The sequence below is a fragment of the Triticum urartu genome, chromosome 1, assembly GCF_003073215.2.
Source record: "Triticum urartu cultivar G1812 chromosome 1, Tu2.1, whole genome shotgun sequence".
NCBI classification, from domain to species: Eukaryota; Viridiplantae; Streptophyta; class Magnoliopsida; order Poales; family Poaceae; genus Triticum; species Triticum urartu.
The window spans coordinates 406765447-406787055 of NC_053022.1; the positions used below are offsets into that span (position 1 = coordinate 406765447).

At 45.5% G+C, this 21609-nt stretch overlaps 1 protein-coding gene and 1 long non-coding RNA gene across 5 annotated transcripts; one reads left to right on the forward strand and one right to left on the reverse strand.

Annotated features, from left to right (window-relative positions):
* Positions 1–524: 524 nt before the first annotated feature.
* On the reverse strand, positions 525–18857 carry LOC125514929. Of its 2 annotated transcripts, XR_007286681.1 has the most exons (3): positions 18573–18850; positions 10942–11174; positions 525–6700 (listed from the first exon to the last, which is right to left on the reverse strand). It is a non-coding gene; the product is annotated as an uncharacterized LOC125514929 (long non-coding RNA). The 2 variants fall into 2 exon arrangements; XR_007286678.1 differs by lacking the exon at positions 525–6700 and having other exon boundaries at positions 10749–11174; positions 18573–18857.
* Positions 7929–10942, forward strand: LOC125514910 (cytokinin dehydrogenase 9). Of its 3 annotated transcripts, none has more exons than XM_048680290.1 (6): positions 7929–8251; positions 8762–9357; positions 9446–9573; positions 9660–9920; positions 10021–10283; positions 10384–10942. In XM_048680290.1, exons 2-6 carry the CDS (start codon positions 8766–8768, stop codon positions 10703–10705), a joined length of 1566 nt encoding a protein of 521 aa, XP_048536247.1. In that variant the 5' UTR covers positions 7929–8251; positions 8762–8765; the 3' UTR covers positions 10706–10942. The 3 variants fall into 3 exon arrangements, with proteins under 3 accessions (XP_048536247.1, XP_048536255.1, XP_048536242.1); XM_048680298.1 differs by having other exon boundaries at positions 7929–8174; positions 8759–9357; XM_048680285.1 differs by having other exon boundaries at positions 7931–8251; positions 8759–9357.
* Positions 18858–21609: the final 2752 nt, after the last annotated feature.

Genomic DNA, 21609 nt, shown 5'->3' on the forward strand with positions numbered 1-21609 from the left:
AGTTCCTATATAGCGGAGAACATACAAAGAAATTGTTTGTAGGGTACGAAACCACATCAAAGCTATTTTTCGATCAATCTATTCTAGAGTTCGTACTAAAATAACACCAAGCTATTCTTTCCGACCGATTTATCCAAGAGTTCGTAATAAAATAACACCATATGATACACATCAACCAACTCTAATGTCATCTAGATACTCCAATATCACCGCGAGTATCCGTGAGTTGATTATACAATATGCATCAAACAATTTCAGATTCATAATACTCAATCCAACACAAAGAACCTCAAAGAGTTCCCCAAGATTTCTACCGAAGAAACAAAGACAAGAACGTGCATCAACCCCTATGCATAGATTACCCCCAATGTCACCTCGGGAATCCGCGAGTTGAGTGCCAAAACATATATCAAGTGAATCAATATGATACCCCATTGTCAACACGGGTATTCATAGCAAGACATACATAAAGTGTTCTCAAATCCATAAAAGTATACAATCTGATAAGAACGAAATCTCAAAGGGAAAACTCAATTCACGACAAGATATAGAGGGGTAAACACCATATGATCCAACTATATTAATAAAGCCCGCGATACATCAAGATCGTAACATCTCAAGAACGAGAGAGAGAGAGAGAGAGATTAAACACATAGCTATTAGTACAGACCCTCAGCCCTGAGAGTGGACTACTCCCTCCTCATCATGGTGACCGCCGGGATGATGAAGATGGCCACCGGTGATGATTTCCCCCTCCAGCAGGGTGCTGGAACGGGGTCTAGATTGGTTTTTGTGGCTACAGAGGCTTGCGGCGGCGGAACTTCTGATCTATCGACTCCCCTTGGGTTTTTAGAATATTTGGAAATTTATAGGGCAAAGAGTTGGTGTGGGACGCCACCGAGGTGTGCACAACCCACCTGGGCGCGCCTAGGCCCCCAAGCACGCCTTCGTGGGCTATGCTCCCCTTGGAGCTCCCCTCTGGTACTCCTTAGGCCCGACAGGTGTCTTCTGGTCCAAAAAAATCTCCAAAAAGTTTCGCTGCGTTTGGACTCCGTTTGGTATTGATTTTCTGCGACGTAAAAAACAAGCAAAAAACAACAACTGACACTGGGCACTATGTCAATAGGTTACTCCCAAAAAATGATATAAAGTTGCTATAAAATGATTGTAAAACATCCCAGAATGATAATATAACAACATGGAACAATAAAAAATTATAGATACGTTATAGACGTATCAGTACCAAGCATAGGTAGCATTTACATAAAATTTATTTTAAGGGCCAAACTCAAGTATTGGCTCCTTGGTTGCCATTGCAGGTCCACATGTGCTCCACAAGATCATTGAGTAGTTGTGTGTGCACCTGCTGATCTCGAAGATTCTAATGCATCTGCATAAAGTTCATAAGCCGAGCCACATCTTGATCTTCCGAGATTTCAACTTGTTCTCGAGGTGCTTCGTAATCATGGGTTTGGGCTACGCCATCACCCTCATCCTCGGCAATCATATTGTGCAGAATAACACCACATGTCATTAGCTGCCACAAAGTTTCTAATTTCCACATCATTGCAGCGCTCCGCACAATTCCCCACTGAATTTGAAGCACACCAAATGGCATCTCCACATCCTTCCTAGCCGCTTCCTACATTATTGCAAAGTGGCTCTGTTTATTGCCACACAGTTCGAATATGGTCTTCATAGACGCTGCCCACTGAGGATAGATACCATCAGCAAGATAGTAACCCATGTTGTACTCTCGGTCGTTGAGGGTGTAGTTGCATAGGGTGATTCCCCATTGCAAAGCCTCCTGAACACCGGAGATAGTTGAAGCACGTTGATGTCGTTGTGAGAACCCGACATTCCAAAAAAGCATGCCAAATCCATAAGTCATGTGATGTCACCGCTTCTAGTATGATGGTGACCCCTCTGGTGTGACCTTGATACAGTCCGCACAAACCTTTGGGGCAGTTCTTCCATTGCCAATGCATGCAATCAATTGATCTGAGCATTTCTAGAAACCCCCTTGCCTCTCCAATAGCCAACAACTTCTCTGTGTCATGCGCATTTGGTTTTCTAAGATACTCAGGTCCAAACACCTCCACCATGGCACAGACAAACTTGACAGTAGTCTTCAAGCACGTGCTCTCAGTCATCTCACCAACGGTATCTGTAGCAGTACCAAGTGCAAGCATCCTCAGAGCAGCCATGCACTTCTGCTTGGCCGAGAAAGAGAGTTGGCCGTAGCAATCCCTTGTGAGTTTGAAGTAGTCGTCGTGTGCCTCTACTCCCTCCACAATGCGCAAAAACAATGGTTTCAGTATGCGAAAACGGCGACGAAACCATGGATCCTCCAACAAACACCTCCGATCCATTAAATGATGCAATGAATGAGAACTGGAGCACCGCTGGAGCGATCACAACGGCCTAGGGCAGCCTCTTCTTCTTTCTAGCAACGGTTGGTCTTTTTATAGAAAATGAAAAGGCGGTTTGCTGGTGACTTTTGTTGATTTAGATTATTTATAATCTGGCACGCCCATATGCCCAGGGTAGCACATGATAGCAAGAACACACATCATTACATAATATACATATAGTCAACGGATGGTTAGATTCTTTTTGGTGAAACCAACCCAATAGGATTCAAGTCCTAGACTTGGCATTTGTGGTCATATTTTTTTGAATTTATTTTAGGCGTTTTGGCTATGTGCATTCAGTTGCTAGAAAGAAGAAGAGGTCGTCTTAGACGGCAGGAATGCCCTAGACTACAAAGGCGCCTGTGATGACTTCTTAATCTCAAGATGATATGCCGGCTCAGTCTCTCGAAGGTGGTCATAGGAGTAGAGTGTGCATGCGTGCGTCCGTAGGGTGAGTGTATGTGTATGTACGAGCATTTCTTTACTGTGTTAAAAAAAGATCAACATGACGGAGGGGCGAAGACGGCGGCGCGCCTTCGGCTCGCTCCAGTGCTTGCGGTCGTCACTAGGTGATCTAAGAGCAATTCCAATGGGCCGACCCAAACGGACGGCGCATTTGTCCGCATTTTGTCCGTTTGGGTCGGCCGCGCGCCCGGCGTCCGCCCAGTTTTGCATTTGGGTCAGCAGTGCGCCGAACGCGCTGACCCATTTCATGTCCGCACTCAATTTTAAAAAAAAAGGCCCGCGGTCATAGATCATGCCAACGGCCATAGATCATGCCGGCACCATACCAGCGTCGACATACATTGCCGGCTTCAAAAAACAGCACCGCAGTTCATGCTGGCGCACTCGCCAGCGGCCGGCACACATGCTAGCACACAAAAGGGGTGAGACTTGAGTTCGACCATGCCATCGCGGCCCCATGGTCATGCCAGCACACAAGCCGACATACAAAAAGGAAGGTGCTCGTGGCCACGAGATCACTCGTCGGTGAACTTGAGCATGTCGGCCTTCATCTTCTCGAACCACGACCTTTTCCTTGGCGACACGGTGTTGAGATCCACCTTCATGATCTCCATCCCGGTCATCATGCTCCCTTGTTGCCGCCGCGTCGCAGGTGTTGGTGACCTCCTGCTGCGCGACAGCCGCGACGACTTCATCCCTCGCGTCCGCGGCGTGCCTCCGACCTTTCCTCTTGGCCGACTCCCTCGCTCGCTGTTCGGGCGTCAGCGCCTTCTTTGGCTTGGGCGCGGCAGCGATCTTGCGCGGGGCACGAGGCTTGCCTTTGTCGGAGGGGCGGTCATCATGCCAGACGAGGCGAGGGAGGCGAGGCTGGCGGCGGCGTTGAGATCGAGGTCGTCGTCCATGGCGGGTTTGGGGCGGGAGCGCGCGCGGGCGGGAGGGTTTTGGGGAAAAAGGAGGGGAAATGGTTGTGGCCGCCACCAACCAGCGGGCCCGAGGGGGAGGAGTAGGCGTGCGCATGTCCGTGCCGATGCAAATCCGGCTCAAAAATGGGCCGGGAATGGGTCGGCATGCGGACGCGTGTCTGTTTGGGTCGGCGTGTTGGGCCGACTTTTGTGTCTGCACCAATCCAAACGGACGGTGACAGACAAAATGGATCGCCCCATTGAAGTTGCTCTAAGGACCTAGATGTATTTTTTAATTTTGGTGTTCTTTATACTACGATAGTTGATAAATAGATCGCAGGTTTTTCTCACAAAGAAAAGAGAAAGATCAACGTCACAGCCAAATGACACATTGCAGGTACGGCTAACATTTTAATTTGCTTGGTGATGACTGCTGCGGTAAAGTTCGGCAAAGTGGTTTTTTTTAGGAAGTGGTGTGATCGTACGTAGTCGTTCTAAAGGTATATATCAAATGGGCCCTTACAGTTATGGGTTATGCTCGGCAGTCGACACGCCAGCACCAACGTGCCAAAGTCAGAATTTGTGTCAAACGCTGCACGTGAACTGTGGGCCCATCAGAATCCACTTACCTGCAATTCTAAGGCCGGCCCGGGCGACAAATCACTCCCAGGCCTCCATCTTGCTCGCCTTTTCGCCATCTCTCGCTTTCTGCCATGTTGGAACCAAAATGTCCCCTACACAAGTAATAATTTTTTACCAACCATACATACAGTTTGGACGGGCAGAAATAACTTTTGTTTTTGCGGGGGCCAAAATAGCACTTCACTATCGACGAAGAATCTTGGATGATTTTGTGGCTCCAGCTTTCAAACGCAGGGCACTCCGCCACTCCGGAGCACGCCTAGTTTTGAAGCCAGAAATGGGGAAGCTAGATACTCCTCCGTCCCAGAACATAAGGTGTATCAATTTTTGTGGAAATCAAACTTATTTATGTTTGACCAAGATTATGAAATAAAATATCAACATCTACAATACAAAATAAATAAAACATGAAAATACTTTTCGTGATGGATCTAATGATGCCAATTTGATACTGTAGATATTGATATATTTTTTGTAAAAAACATGGTCAAAGATGCAAACGTTTGACTTAAAAAAACAAATACACCTTATATTTTAGAACAGAGGGAGTAGCATCTAGTTCCAACTTTTTTTTCTTAATTTTAGCATAAATTTTATTTCCAAAAAGCATATTAGCATAAAATTTGGATAACAAAACCTTTTCTAAAACTAAAACGATGATCATATGAAATATCAGCTCTACTGTTTTTTCTGAAAACTCAAGAGTAAAAATAGGAAAATAACTCAGACCAGCTTTTGGCTAAACTTAATTCTTTTTACTAAATAATGCCCAAAAAAACAGTTCACAGTCCATATCACGAGAACCTGAGAACTCTCCTGGAGTTGAACTAGCTAGGGAAGCGAGGTTGCACATAGCCAGTTTCAGTCCTCACCCACTTTCAAGTAAAAGGTGGGTGGTTTCTCCCTCTTCAGCCTTGTTCCTTTTCTTATATTTGAGAATTTACCTTTTTCATGGCAAACAGTTACTTAAGAACGCATTTAGGTAAAATTAGCTACCTGAAGTCATGACTCAAACGAGCAGTAAGAGTTCAGAAACAACAGATGATATAATCAATTATAAATCTTCGCTCTTGTTTCTACCACAGCCCTGCAGCCGATCGGTAGAAGTCGAAGCAAGGGCCCTGTTTGGCTAGGCTCCAGCTCCACTGTTTGTGCTATAGATATGTTGGTTTTACACAAGAAGCTTTGCTTCACGAGAGTTTTCCAATTCAGGGCTTCTGAAAGTGGTGAAATTGTCCCTGGCCGACTCCTGTTTTCCTTGTGAGTTCTTGGAGCTGTAGGTGTTCGGCCAGTTCGCACTATCACCGTTCAGCAGCATACCTTACCTTACACACTATTCCATCTTTTAAAATGATCCCAAGTAAAAGGAAGCTGCACAGATGTTTCTGGTGACAGCAGCATGAACGGCTGACAGAGAACTGGGTCAGGGAGATCCAAGGTTGCATTCCATACCAAAAGCAGAGCCAACAACCTGCCCAATTACCATCCACTGATTTCGGCAGTGGGTGGCCCCATCCACTGATTTGGCTATGTGTGGGGGACTCCTACTGTGATCAGGCGCCGAGCCTACTGGTAATCGACAGCATGGATGGAAACAGCAAAGGAACAACTGAAAGCATTCGTCACAAAAGAGGCATGCAGATGCAGATCAATGTCACCTTTGTGAATTGCATGTCATGGATCAGGGAATCTAATCTCCATTCTGGACTCAGCCTACCATGTGGGGGTAGTGGTAGCCTTTTCATGGAGATGGGCACGTTTCTATTTTTGCATCTACTAGTAAAATTTCAGAGAAAAAACAATCTCTCCACAAAGCCTCTTACCAGAAACAACAATGTTTGAGAAAACGCAAATGATTTCTGTGTGATACGTATGACTAATAGGCTAAGGGTTGTGAGGTGTTTCTTGGGTTACTACACACAAATTCGGCTACCATCTTACAGGCATCTAGTTGACACCTCAAGACCCTATATATCGTAAAGCAACTCTAATAAGTACTACTTTGCAGATGTACAGAGAGCTCCGGTGTTGATATACTTTTAAAGAAACCATTTAGAAGGACACTTTCGTTATAGATATTCTTCTACCATTAGAATTTTACCTTTCACTTTCTTGGAAAAGATATACCCTCCCTGGAGGGATAGTTGACACCTCAAGACCCCATATATCGTAAAGCAAACTCTAATACTTCTTTTCAGATGAACAGGGCTCAGGTGTTGATAAGTCATTCTTGGATAGTGATATTAGGTATTATCAATGGTGGCACCAGCCACATCCCTGCAGCCAAAGATAAGATTAGGATACCACTTCTGCCACTAATTATGTAGAGTATATATTCAGAAAGAATATATAGCGTTGTCCCTAGTACCTACCACGTGACAATTGACCATTGTTCTTTCAGCTTATTGCATAACTCCAGATTGTAATACCACATGATCCCCCAAATCTCGAGTGGTAAGAAATATTACGGGCTTCACAATTCAACACCTTAGTCTACTGGATGTAACCTTCCATATATGTATTGCTATACCGATATATACACTGATGGTACCACGTCAAAAATACACATGGATGCATTGAAAAAAAATGTATTACTTCTGGTATTCAAGGAGAACTTACTGGACCGGCTCTCCTTATACTGCCATATATTTCCTCAGGGAAGGGGGCTTAGTACCAGAATGTGTTGCTTGGTGACTACCTTTTCTCTGTATTGAAGAAAGAGCTACCTTTTTTCCTTTTGAGAAACACTGATTACAATGTAGACGCACACACTCACACCATCACACACACAACGCCTACTGAAGACTGGGTAGAATAAATGATATAGTTATGGTTGGTTCTATTTGAAGGTATGTTAATATGAGTGATGTATCTATGGTTGGGTCTATTTGGAATCTCTAATCACTGTTGATGTCTTCTAGAACATGTGATCAGTGAGACGTGAATCAAATCATCCAGCTGACAATATCTTTTTTGTCTAGTAAAAGTAAATGCTTATTTGCCCGGGCCCCTCACCTCCACTTTGATTTACATGGTGTAGTCAGTTATTGATCCCCCTTTTCATGGAGTTCCCGGTTATCCACAGGATTGTCGCGTATGATACAAAAGATGTTCTCTAATCGCCATGCATGTAAAGTACAGAAAAGACAGAACATTCAGTTTGTTACATACATTATTTCATGTTGCCTTCAGACAGATATCATCAGATACAGGAAGTGGCAAGGGCCTGAGGAATTCTGACATTTTAGAGAAGGTACCGTAAGAACAGAGATTTTTATTCTGAAAAACCTTCAGATAATCCGATGGGAAACATGCAAGACTATTGCATCACTAGCTCAGGTAGCGAGCAATACCATGTGGGCAAAGGGATTCTATAATATCAAGCTAAAGCTCCTGGCCACTAAAAAAATGGAAAAATGCCTAGGTGATCCATGTCCATACGATTTTGCAACCACAAAATATCAAATTCCAGAACTCAAAATGCTGAAAAGGACATTTCTATCAGCATGTCTAGAAATGGCCAGACAGAAGGATTCTTACCGATATACATGTCTGCGAAAATAGATGAGCATGAAGTCAGAAAACAGTCCCCCAGCATCTGAAGAAACATCTGGGAATAAGCATTATCAGATATGCTCAACAAGATGCTTGTCACTCACAAATCCGAAAGCACAGAGATAACATCTTGGCTTGTCCTGCCGAACATCAATTGAATTTGAGGGATCAAGTCGGCCTGCTCGATAGCAATCAGGTTTGCCACTTGAATCAATTTGCTAGTACCATCTGATGACTTGATCAGAAGTTCAATCCTGCTGAGATCCACATCAGGTACACAAGTTAAATATCTGTGTCCATTAACTGCTTCTGTTTCATCTTTGCCATGTCATTGTTTTCCTTCTCCCTGGCAAGGTGCAGTCAGTGATATGTTTAGTGATAGACAGAGCATACTGAGTGAATGCATCTTTTTGCCCTTCCTCCATACACTTCCTGACAGATGTCGCGGGATGCTTAAAACATAAGCCAGAAAGAACGAATACCAGACTCTAGAATGGAACCATTCCACCACTGCAACATAATCTTTGATCCAAATTTTCCTAGCAGCCTGTCCTCACACAGTCACACAGGTTCTAGTACCAAACAGTGCCCTGGACTTGTTTGACCGCACCACTACCTGCACCAGCCCAGACACATACCCTTCAAGTTCTCCTTTAAATCCCCTGCCCTCCCTCCATCTCCACACCATCCCTCTGCTCTTGCAGTGAACCACTACCCTGCTACACATCTTTCATCTTTCTCCTGAAAACATCACCACTGAACTTGTTTATTTTCCTACAGAAGAGCCATGAAGCAATTACTCCTGCAGTACCTGAAGCTGTTCCTGTTGCTAGGGCTTAGCAGAGTCACAACTGAGCACGTGCCTAAATATGATGTGCTTGCATCCCTGGGGACGCTCCCCCTTGACGGCCATTTCAGCTTCCACGACTTGCCTGCAGCTGCAAGGGACTTCGGTAACCTCTCCAGCTTCCCGCCAGTCGCTGTGCTTCACCCAGGTTCAGTGGCTGACATTGCCAGAACCGTGAGGCATGTGTTCTTGATGGGTGAGCACTCCACGCTCACAGTGGCAGCTCGTGGGCATGGGCACTCGCTATATGGGCAGTCCCAGGCTGCTGGAGGGATTGTCATCAGAATGGAATCCCTTCAGAGTGTCAAAATGCAGGTGCATCCTGGTGCATCACCGTATGTGGATGCCTCAGGTGGAGAACTCTGGATAAATGTCTTGAATAAGACGTTGAAGTATGGTTTGGCGCCGAAGTCATGGACAGACTACCTCCACCTTACGGTCGGGGGCACGTTGTCAAATGCGGGTGTCAGCGGGCAGACATTCCGGCATGGTCCACAGATCAGCAATGTGAACGAACTGGAGATTGTAACTGGTATGAACTGACCTATATATTTGGTTGATTTGAACAACTAGGAGAGTAAATAATGTGGCTAACTTTCTACCATGATTTTCAAATGCAGGAAGAGGTGATATTATCACTTGCTCACCAGAACAGAACTCTGATCTCTTCCATGCTGCTCTTGGTGGTCTAGGTCAATTTGGCATCATTACTCGGGCCAGGATCGCTCTTGAGCCTGCTCCACAAATGGTAAATCGAAAGAACACATCTGTGACAACTCCATGCTAGTACATTTTAGTAAGCATATGCTCATGAGTTCATTGGATGTACAACAGGTAAGGTGGATAAGAGTTCTCTACTTAGATTTCATGAGCTTCACCGAGGATCAGGAGATGCTTATTTCAGCAGAGAAGACCTTCGACTACATTGAAGGTTTCGTAAGCATAAACAGAACAGGCATCCTAAACAACTGGAGGTCATCATTCAATCCACAGGACCCAGAACGGGCTAGCCAGTTCGAAACAGACAGAAAAGTGCTCTTCTGCCTTGAGATGACAAAGAACTTCAACCCTGAAGAAGCTGACATCATGGAACAGGTGAGCCAATGATTTGTTCTTGTGTTACTAAAGATGTTTGTGTATAAAGTGTTGTCAGATGGCCTGAGTGGTTGAATTCCATATGTATATATGTTTACAGGAGATCCATGCACTACTATCTCAACTCAGATACACACCACCGTCCTTATTCCACACGGACGTCACTTACATGGAGTTCTTGGATAGGGTGCACTCCTCTGAGATAAAGCTGAGAGCTAAGGGCTTGTGGGAAGTCCCACACCCATGGCTTAATCTCATCATCCCAAGAAGCACTGTCCATACATTTGCAAAGCAGGTCTTTGGGAAAATCCTCGAAGATAACAACAATGGTCCCATATTGCTCTACCCAGTGAACAAGTCCAGGTAAATTGCTTTATGTACTGAAATCAAAAAACCCATTCAGAAACTCTTATACATCATGTCATGGTATTTTCAAGTGAATGATTCATCTTGTTTCATGCAGATGGGACAACCGAACATCAGTGGTCTTACCAGATGAGGAAGTTTTCTACCTGGTGGGATTCCTACCCTCGGCGATAGGCCCCCACAGCATCAAGCGTACACTGAACCTGAACAACCAGATAATAGAGTTCTCTAACAAAGCAAGTATTGGGGTGAAGCAATATCTTCCAAACTACAGCACAGAACCCGAGTGGAAAGCCCACTATGGGGCTAGGTGGGACGCATTTCAACAGAGGAAAAACACCTATGACCCCCTGGCAATCCTAGCTCCAGGTCAGAGAATATTTCAAAAGACACCAGCGTCACTACCCTTGTCCTCATGAGAGTTTCTACTGTAAATAATGTGGAGCAATATGTCTTTTTTTGGAATAGTTTGAATTGCTTACCACATATGTCACGTGGTTAGCAATATGTCTATGTTAGTATGGAACTATAGTCACTTTAAAAGATAACGAACTGTAGCGTGAAGAACACAGTGTACAGAGTGGTGACTATTAAGTAGTGGTGATGCTCAAAATACTTTTAGCAGTGAGATCAATGAAGATCAGCAATGACATACCTTTGAGTTGTGTCTGATCCTCTTTTGAAGCAATCATTTGAGGATTATATCGGTCCATGAAACAGCTGCTGTTCCAGCACAAAGATAAAGCCATGCAATGATGAACTGAACCACTAACCAGTGGAACTCATGCTGAATACTGTGTTAATTGATGACGGGTAGAAAAGGCTGGTCTCGGGTAGACCGGTGATTAACAAATAAAGGTGTCTGACAGACTGACATGTGAAAGAGACCTGTATAGATGCAGAAACTGAACTGAGTTCCACCCAGGAAAAAATATTATTTATTGGTGCAGGAAGCCACAAAAAATCTTTAAAGAAAGAATATGTTTATATAATCTGAATCTTGCTGAAACTCCTCAGCAACCAGAAACTAAAGAATCAAAAGTACAGAAGGTGAATGGCCTGTGATATATACTGACATGAGCAAAATAATGCCAATATTAGTAAGATGCATATGAAGTAAAAGCTGCATCTAACTAGAGTAGATTGAGGTATTATTAAATCATTATTATTGTAATCACTTTCCACCATGAATATGATACTGTTTAGTTTATGATTGTCCGTTAAAAGCTTGAGGGATCGAGTCACGATCAAGTAGTGTAAGAGTTCACTATATAATTGTGTCAAGTTATACACATCAGTCTTAACAAAGGGGCTGGAGCTAATAATTCTAAACATCCAATTAAGTGGAAAAGGGATGGATAGGCTATAATTAAGCCAAACGTAAATCATTCACATCAGCATATACGTCAATAACAGCCACATAACATAAAAGTGTATCAGTATAAGCATATGCAAACCCTAATGGATACAGGGAGCAATCCCCTGTTTAGAGACACATCTGATCAAGGACGAGAAACGGCAGAAGACAGAAGAAATTACACCTGTACAGTACAGGTTGGTGAAGAAGATTCAAATTCTAAGCATTCTTTAATCTTTGGAGGGAAAAGGGTACTTTTTACTGTGAAAAGTAAGTGATGGGAGACAGCACAATATGTACATGAGCAAAGTAGAAAGAATATCTCTACCTCTATTATTGGATGTCACTGCATAGCAAGTGCAACACATGAAGAGTTTAAGATATAAATGATTAAACGTAACCTGGAAAACAAAAAAATGATAACGATATTTGGGAATCAAAGGGCATCACTGGTCTTAGCAAATTTGCTACCAATCCAGTTTTTGTAAAATCTACTACTTGTCTGGATTAATTACATGTGTTAGTATAATAATAAAAATCTCATGCATGGTTCAGACTTACTCTAGGTGGCATGGCTCAGTGATCATCCAAATCATATAAAATGATCCACCTAAAGACACTTCGATGTGCATTAGCATATCACAGTTGCCATCTATAGCACACCTATGGAACTGAGCATGATCAATAGGGAAACTAGTATGTCAAATCACCTTACCTCCCCGCAAAAAAGAACATCTTACCAAAGACACTTCAAATTTTATGCTTGGTTTTACCATGAACAGTATCGAAGCACAAAGCAGTATGTATGTCAACACCCAGTGCAAAAGTGAATCCATGGCATTTCATTTGATAAGGTTTTCCAGTCAAAGATAAATAAATAGATTAGCACATTGCTCTTTATGCAATTATTATATTCTCTGTATGGCGTCTTACCTTCAGCAAGCTATATGCGCTAACCAGCAGAGGTGCATCAAGTATGTAATCTTAGGTATGCCTTAAATCTCAACTGAGTGCTAAGTTCACAAAGATTCCACACCTTGCAGACAGAAACTAAACACAGGAAGAGAAGTAACATTTCATATATGTCTGATATACTCTAAGTAAATCGTTAAGAAAATACTAGTAATTTCAGAACATGACATCAGTTGGGCAAAAAAGCAGTTTGCACAAGAAACCAGAAGTTGATTGAATACCGAAAAAGTGGCCCGGGGCCAGAACTACTATTGGTGATTCGACCTTGTTTCAACTAGTCAATGGAATGTCTAATCCAGCCTATCCATTCAATCAGAGCACTATCGTCAGGCATGCTGACGGGAAACATCATAAAAAGTTCTGAAATGTGCTTGATTTTTGGGTTATCTACAGATGCAGCCACAAAAAAGTAGTTTGTCATGTCAGTGCTTTGCATTATTTGGTCTCAGAACTCCAGACAACTGATAATTGTATCCACTTAGGATGTTGAAAAATCGACCTTGAACTCATGCACCAGCGTTACTCAGTCCTTGCCACATCATGGTTGTGTCCTTCTGGGCCTGCCAGTTTTTAATAGTTGCCCAAAGAAGAACATGACAAACTGCAAAATTTATAGCTGAGTGCTGATGATCAAATCCTAAGTTATACCAGTCAAGTAAGATCAAGTCAGGTAAACGTCGCCACTTGGGAATTATGAGAAACCTGGATTTTCTTACTCCCTCCTTTATGCTTGCACCATATGAGTAAACATAAAAACAATTACTGTAACATGAGTACAGATTAACTTGTTTAAGTGAAGAATACTGATTAATTTACTCATTGTTTTAAAAAGGAGCGATTGCCCATGATTTTCTATATCTATACTAATATAAAGGTACAAGTTTGTGGAATCCAATTGATCTGAACCTTATTAATGGCAGTTAATCACCATATCTCCTTTACCGAAAAAGGCTTTCGCCCCGCTTTATATAAAAAGCAACGACCAACAGCACCCGGTACAAACGCATGCCCCCACAACACACGCACACACACACACCCAAGGCAGGATACATAGGCACTGACCGCAGCAACAGCATCCCTAGCACTACAAGAGCAGCCGGGGGCTACAGCCGTGAACATGCCACCGCGAAGAAGTGAAGCCGCATATGACGAACCGTGGGCTCCAAGGCGGAGCCTTCAGGAAGGGCACAACACCGGAGTGCCGCCACCGCCCGATCCGAGGATTAGAGTTTCCACTGGAGCAACACGATGTGCAATGAGAGCCGCGACGATGCCTTCAAGAAGGGAACAAGCTTCGCCGCTGCCAGTCCGTCCGAAGATAGAGCAGGTTTTCATCCCGGCCACCACTCACCGCCACCGAACGCCACACCCTGGCTACCACGCCGCCCACATGGCCGTGGCAACCGGGCAGCACCAAGCCACGGGCTCTGCCCATGAGCACCGTGGACCCACCAACAGGGCCGCGGCCCCGGCATCCAAGACCTTAAACCACCTCACCCGAGACCTGCCGCTACCCCAACCAAAGCCTGGGCTGCCCCCAATGCCGGGACCCAATAGGCCGGCCACAACCGGCCTCCATCGACCCGTCCTGTGGCACCAGGCGCGAGACGAGCATGGTCCTGCTGCCGGGCGCGAGACGAGCTCGTCCTGCTGCCGGGCGCGAGAGAAGGTCAGTCCTGCTGTCGGGCGTGAGACGAGCTCGGTCCTGCTGCCGGGTGCGAGACGAGTGATGGACCACAGCTGGGGAGGGCCAACCATCAACGAAGATAGTGGCCAAACGCCGAGGAGATGGATCGAAGGTCAAACCGGGTCGCCTACAAACGAGCCGACGCTGGAAATCCAGCCGCAGCCGATCCGTCGGGCTGCCGTGATGCCGGCGCGGCGAATGGAGGCCACCACTCCCAGAGGGCCGAGCCGCCTCGTCGCCGCCGCCCACAACCGAAGCAGTAGCCACGCCGGGCCGGTGCCCCAACCCGCGCCGCCCGTCGGAAAATGCCAGATCCGGCCGGCACGCACCGCCACCACCGCCACCAACCCGCGCCACCCAAGGTCGCCGGCCTACCTCTACCAGCCACCACTGCCATCGGAGCTACAGCGGCCGCCGACCCCGCCACCGGTGCCCTCCGCCCGCTGCACCCTATCGTGAGAACCGCCCGCCGCCACGAACCTCTGCACCAGCCGCTCGCAACCCCCGCCACCCCACGACAAGCCGGATCCACGCAGCCACCACAGCAGCCACGGCCATCCCCACCGCCGTGCCCTGCGCGAGCGCCGCGTCCTCGGGTGGCCACCGCATCCCGCGTTGCGGCGAGGGGGAGGGAGGCGGCTCGATCTAGGGTTCGGCCGTCCCCCCCCCCCCACCCACCCACCCCTCGCCCCCCCGGGCGGGAGCGGGCAGGACGAAGTGAAGGGAGTCCCCCCCCCTTTCACCGATCTCCGTTTTCATATCTCCTTCAGCCCCGCTGCCCTTGGCCTTGCCCTCGCTCCAGCAGCCTCACATCAAGCCCACTCTCATCAGCCTTACATAACAAACTAGAGGATACCCCGCGCTTTGCTGTGGGAATTGGTTGATGAAAATTTGGGTTGATAACATGAGAACCAAAATTAAAAATAAATATGAGTAATTATATTTGATTATGTATAGTTGTAAAATATTTATTGAATATAAGAAAAATGATTGAATGAAAAAAATTCCCATGCATGGTTGAATGTTGTGGTGGTTTTTTTCCATGCATGATTACATGTTGAGGTGGACCTTAGCCCATTCATACTTGTATGGTGAGGTGGCATGCTTGCATGTTGAGATAAATAAGTTAGTGGGGATGACTCTCTTAGGTATATAGGGTGCTGGTAAGATGGACAATATTGTTTCTGGGGCAAATTCCCAATTCCAGTGTAGGCAAGGCCGACAGTTGAGTACTGCCTATACATTGTAGATGTCATTTTTCTTGAACTGTAGACGTCTGATGATGTGCATCACCTATACTTTGGGATTTATGGATTTGTATCAGATCACATCACACTAGTGATAGTCTTTCCAACATGATCACATATTCCATGTAATAGGTATTGCAAGAAACATGCACTGTGTGGAAGGTTACTAGTACGTAATATATGTGATTATATTGGGCAATTGATATTTGATATCGATAAGGTATTGTGTCAAAGTAAAGGGATAAGAACAGAACAAGACAGGGTAATTTTGGTTACTGACATACTGTGATCATAATTAAAAAGTATATATTGGACAATTATATGTCACCCTTTACGAATACAAGACTTGAAATATGGTAACAGTTTTGACTCTTTCTAACTGAATAAAATCAAAGGCATACTAAAATAAGCAGTACTGCTCTTGACTCTTGAGTACAGACACACAGGAATTCCGAATGATGAACTGGTAGCTGGCACGAAATCTGTGGCATATGGTAATGGGTTGAACTCTTGCTCACTGAAACAAAAACAGGGACAGACTAAATACACAGTAGAGTGCCCTTTGAGTAAAAGCAGACATGGTTTATGAATAATTAACTGATAAATGCATGAAAACCCAGTTACACTTGAATTTGTGGAGTAAAACAGCTTGATTGATAATACTAACTAAATGATGAGTACCATTGATGACTATAGAGAATGGAACCTTCTCATGTCCCAAAAAGCACAAAAAGGTATACGGCATCCATCGATGTAGATTATCTACCACTAAGTAGGCAGGACAAGAAGCCTGTTAATCTGTCAGTTTGATATTATGGATTCTCAAATTTTCCATATTGGCAAATACTCAGAGATGCCTTTTCCACATTTAACAGGTAATTTGTGAAGTTAAGCACTAATGCTTGTGAGTTTGTGGGATAATTTAATCACCTTAAGAAGAGGTGCTTGCACTTGAGGGTTTATTCCTAAATAGAAGGCCAGTGCTATTTTATTTTATTTTGCGGGGAAGAAGGTCAGTGCTATTGTGTACTCTCTGACTTCTACGCAGCTGTTTATGCATCTTTGGCATTGGATATAGTATTAGAAGTCAACTCCATACATTAGGTTAGCTTTCTGATCAAGGTTGCCGAATCTGTTTTTTAGAGCGAGATTCTTATGCATATAGTTTGGTAGTTTCCATGTTGCAGTGGTATGGCCTTAATAGCAAATGCAGGTGGGTTTGCAAAGCGTTGGTAATACCCCTGCATTTTTACTACAAGTTAGTTCAGAGTTAAAGATCAGTGTCATATGCACGACATTCTGGTTTAAAGTGAGTGAAAAAAATCCATAATAAAAGTAGGAACATTACCATGGGATATCAAACAGAAACTATCCATAAAACAGTCAAACAAAATTGGACCAAATCACACTAAGGAAACTTGCATTGATAAGCAAACACATGTACTCACCTAGAACAAAGGCCCGACTGCACAAAAATGTTCTTAACAACAAGAAACCGAAGATAAACGCACTATGCTGCAGAGGCATTCATTTGAATTGCAGTTCATCAAACTGTTGAACAACAGAACATGGCAGCATCCATTACAAAATTATTAATTCAACTGAAGAATTGTACGGGTTAGGTTCCTCAAAAAAAAAAAAGCACAGGCTGCCAGCTCCACCCCCCTCTTTATAGTTACTAGCAAAAAGGCCCGTGTGTTGCAACGGGGGAAAGAAAATCCTCTCATATCGCTAGCTGGGTGCGTGGCCGGTTGACAGGTTATGAAATCGAACTCTCCCATGGGCAGTTTTATTTTTTGCCAACTCTCCGGACCTGGGCCATAGTGCGCCGCCAGGCAGGCTTCCTCCATTGGGCCAAAACAAAATAGCGTATGTAAAATTAATTGAAGCGCGACCAAACGAAGTAGGACGAAACCAAGAATATCACCTCCCTTCAATAGTAGGTATAGGTATAGGTATAGATAGATATAGATAAAAGTAACCTCTTGTATTTGTAGTGCCCGATATCTGGTTGTACAGATACAATGATATGTGCTTAGGTTGGTAATGTAGTAAACTGAAGTACATTAGGCTTTTGCTCATGTCATCAGGCTATAAGATGGAATAACAATAAGCGAGCTAGTTCTTGTATGACATATGGTTCTGAGGTGTGCTTACAAGCTACTCAAACCAAGACTTTTCACAAAATGCAGCCAAAACATAGAACTGATGACATTAGAAATCACCATGCAATGAAACAAATACATATTCATGCGACAAAAAGGAGGTTCTCTTATGATTCCATGGTGAAAACTGACACGGTCCAGAAGCAACCAAGGAGTTTGATAGCAGATTCGCATCAGATCATTATCAACAATACCAGCAGAATCAAGAAATGTGCGGTGGCATTGAACAACGGCAGCACCTTCAGTTAAGGCTTCTCACGGCAGATATAAAGGGTGGGGTTCAACAACTTTGGTGGCAATGTTATCAAACAAAGCTCGCGCAAAATAGACACAAACTCCCTTATTTGAGCCGACAAGACTCAGTAAGTAGCAAGAATAGATTGGTTAAACCCGATGGTATCCATGTACTTGCAGACTAACTATGTAGCCTCGCCAACAATTTTAGACGATTGCACTAACTGACAGGAAATTTCCGATTATGCAGGAGTCGGCTAGCTAGTATTCAAATCTTCTCGGCATAAATTCGTGGGTTTGTTACTCCAAATCAGCAAATAATGAGCAATCTTGATTAGCACATGTCCGTGGCGTATGCACCCTGTCTAACTCTAACGCAAATGGTCCCCTGCAATAGCAGTAAGGCGGGTACGGTATGCAAGAGAACACTGAACAATCGACATGGCCGCGACCGTGAAAGCGCGCCTGGAACGATGAAACGGTCAATGTCGGGCCGTTACGGCGACTGCGCTGAAGGAATTGACAGGAGGGGAGGGGAGCCGAGCCGAACCGCAGAGCGTATTGAGGCGTACAATCGTGGGCTGTAGATGGGAGCGGGGGCGAGGGGAGGGGAGGAGAGCTCACGATTTGTTCGACGGAATGCTGCCCCGGGGCGGAGGGAGGGGAGGCGACAGGCTTGGAGTAGAGGAATACTCGGGGCAGCGCCGGCGGCCCGGCGACCGACGCAGTTCCACCGGAAAGACGGCGGACGCTCCCGCAATTTCAAATGGATACAAGGGGACCCGGAAAGACGGCGGGTGCCCGTCTCGGCGAGGCGAGGAGACATGGCGGGGCTCTGTCGCCGTGGACACTTCTCGACTCTGGACCCTGGACTAGGCCAAAATCACTATTCCGATTTTGTCGGCAATCTTTAGCACAAAATAATCACTTCGGAAATTTTTAACACGATTATACCCTTTTCTGCTACTTCACTGCTTGAGTTAAGGTTAATGTTAGGACTTGCGTATATCTAACTTGTTTTGTGATGTGGCGTGAACCTTTTTTTCCCGAGAGGCGAAACTCCAAGCGATTAGGGTTTCGGCTGGTCTGCCGCTGGCCGCCTTGGCGGCGACGCGGTGGCCGGCATCGTTATCGTCCCAGGTCGGCGTTTGAGCGTCGTCGTTGGTCTTCATCATCTTTGGGACAAGTAGGATGTAACACCTAACTTGCCATATTTGTAACTCCGACTTTTCCCATTTCCGGCTTTAAGTTATGAGATTCCCTTCGTGGTTGGGTTTTTGTCTTCGTTTTGCATTTTATTCATGTCATACATCTCATATTATGTCATCATGTGCATCTCTTTTGCATACGTGTTCGTCTCATGCATCTGAGCATTTTCCTTGTTGTCTGTTTTGCAATCCGACATTCCTACGTGCACCAGCGTACCTCTTTTGTCTCTTTTCGTGAGCGGGTGTTAAACGTTCTCGGAATGGACCGAAATTTGGCAAGTGGCCTTGGTACACCACCGGTAGACCGCCTGTCAAATTTCGTTCCATTTGGAGTCCGTTTGATGCTCCAACGGTTAACCGGGTAACCGCAAAGGCCTCTTGTGTGTTGCAGCCCAACACTCCTCCAAAACGGCCTAACAACCCATCTAAACCACTTCTATGTCCTCCGTCGTCGGATCACGATCGTGTGGGTAAAAACTACACCTCATTTGGACACTCCTACCTCCTCCTAACTATAAATATGTGCACTCCTCCGAAATCCCAGGTCTCAAAACCTTAGATCCAACCCCTCCGCACCGCCGGACTCGTCCGCCGCTGGCCGGACGCGTCCGCCATCCCCCTCAGCGAACCGGGGCTTACCACGTGTCTCGCCGGCTCCGCCCCGCGCCCCCGACCCGCCAGGCCCGCGCCCGGCCCCAGCAGGCCCAGCGCCTCCGCCGCCGCCCGTGTCCCTCGCGTCGCCCGGCTCCTCCCCGCGCCGCCGCCCTCCGCCCGCGCCGGCGTCCGCTACCTCGCCGGTTGCCGCCCGCCGCCCTTCGCCGGAGTGCGCCACCCGAGCCCATCGCCGTCGCCGCTCGCCCGCAGGCTCCCCAAGCCGCCCGGGACCGCCGCCTAGCGCCGCCCTCGCGTCGAGCCGTCGCCTCCCTTTGCCGCTCGCCGCTGCAGGAGCTCACCGGAGGCCCCGTGCCGCGCCGCCCTGCAAGAGCTCGCTGGAGTCGCCTTCGCCTCGACGCCTCTTCCTCCCCTTCTCCGGCCAGATCCGGTCGAGGAGCGACCGGATCCGGCGACCTCTACGTCTCCGGTGCCCCCTCCCTCACCACCGGCCGCCATCCTCTTCATCCGCGTCAAAGTCCGGCGACATCTTCCGGCGAACCTCGGGAACTGTGCGACGAACCCTAGATCTGTTTTTCGCGCAAGGTTGTTTTTCGTCCAAGTCCTTTTCCCCTCATGTTTTATGCCCATGTTCTTTGCATCATATCTCCGTGACCGTAGCTCCATTTCTTGCTCATGATATATCAAAATGTTCATTGGGAGATGCTCTTCATTTCATTCCATTGTGACATGCTTGGTTGAGTTCATCTGGGTTCTCAAATAATTGATGCAAGAGTGCTATAAATTGTTTACTGCTGCTACTTATCAGTTTAGGGTGATTTGTCATTTTTGTCACATTTGATGTGTTCTTCACATGGGCATGAGCTCTACATGTGTTTTGAAATATGTCATGCCATCTCTACAGTGGAGTTTGTCTTGAATTTTTGTGATCTATGTGGTGACTAGCACAAGCATGCAAAGTAGCCTTCGTGATATTGCTGTTTTCAGGGACTTTGGATTTTACTGTCATTTTCCTGCTATTATTTTGATGCTATGTAAACATAATGCTACAGTGAGATCCATACTTGTTTTGAGTTGCTTCAGTAAGGATGTTTTGAGCATATGGTTATGCTCTACCCATCCATGCCCCTGTTTGCAATTACGGAGTGCCCTAGCATGTCTTGTTCTTGCTCTACTTTTGCTATAAAATTTTCCTGGCAGATTGTTTACATGCTAATCAATTTTGCCATGGTTGTTGCTAGTGATCCATGCATGCTATGAACTTGATCTTGCCATGGTTAGCTTCATGAACATGTCATCTTGCTGTTTCTATGCTTATTTTGTCATGCATTGCTTTGTGATGAGTGATTCGAGCTCACAAAGATGCCTTCATAATTCTGTTTATGCCATGCTCTGTTTTCTGCTAAGTCTGAAACTGTTAATAAAACTTGCTATGTTTACATGGGTGCCATCATATCTTCTGTGCCTTTTTGGCTCATGATCAGTAAGGGACTTTTGATCTATGCATTTAGTAGAATCATGCCATGCCATTGTTTGCTATGATATGTTCCTGTAGCATGTTGTTTGCTAGCTCTAAACATTGCTTCCTGATGTTGTTTTTGACATGTTAGTAATTTCTCTATGTCTGTGAAGCTGATATCTTTTGCACTTTTGTCATGCTTGTTTGAACCTGCTCTTGTGTGATTTAGCCGTAGCTCAGTGTTCATGTTTTGTCAAGCATCATTTGTACATCACTGCCATATGATTTGTTGCTATGTTGGAGTGAAGTAGCTTAGTTTTTTGTTGCATTCTAGATGGCATCGTGTTGTTAATCGCAGGATTGTGCCATTCTTGTTTTGCTT

What these genes read in the sequence shown, in the direction of transcription:
- LOC125514910 (XM_048680290.1), top strand. Translation starts at nt 8,766, where the DNA reads ATGAAGCAATTACTCCTGCAGTACCTGAAGCTGTTCCTGTTGCTAGGG. An exon ending in TTGAGCCTGCTCCACAAATG is followed by an intron (nt 9,574 to 9,659) that starts GTAAATCGAAAG and finishes GATGTACAACAG; the next exon opens with GTAAGGTGGATAAGAGTTCT. An exon ending in TACCCAGTGAACAAGTCCAG is followed by an intron (nt 10,284 to 10,383) that starts GTAAATTGCTTT and finishes TGTTTCATGCAG; the next exon opens with ATGGGACAACCGAACATCAG.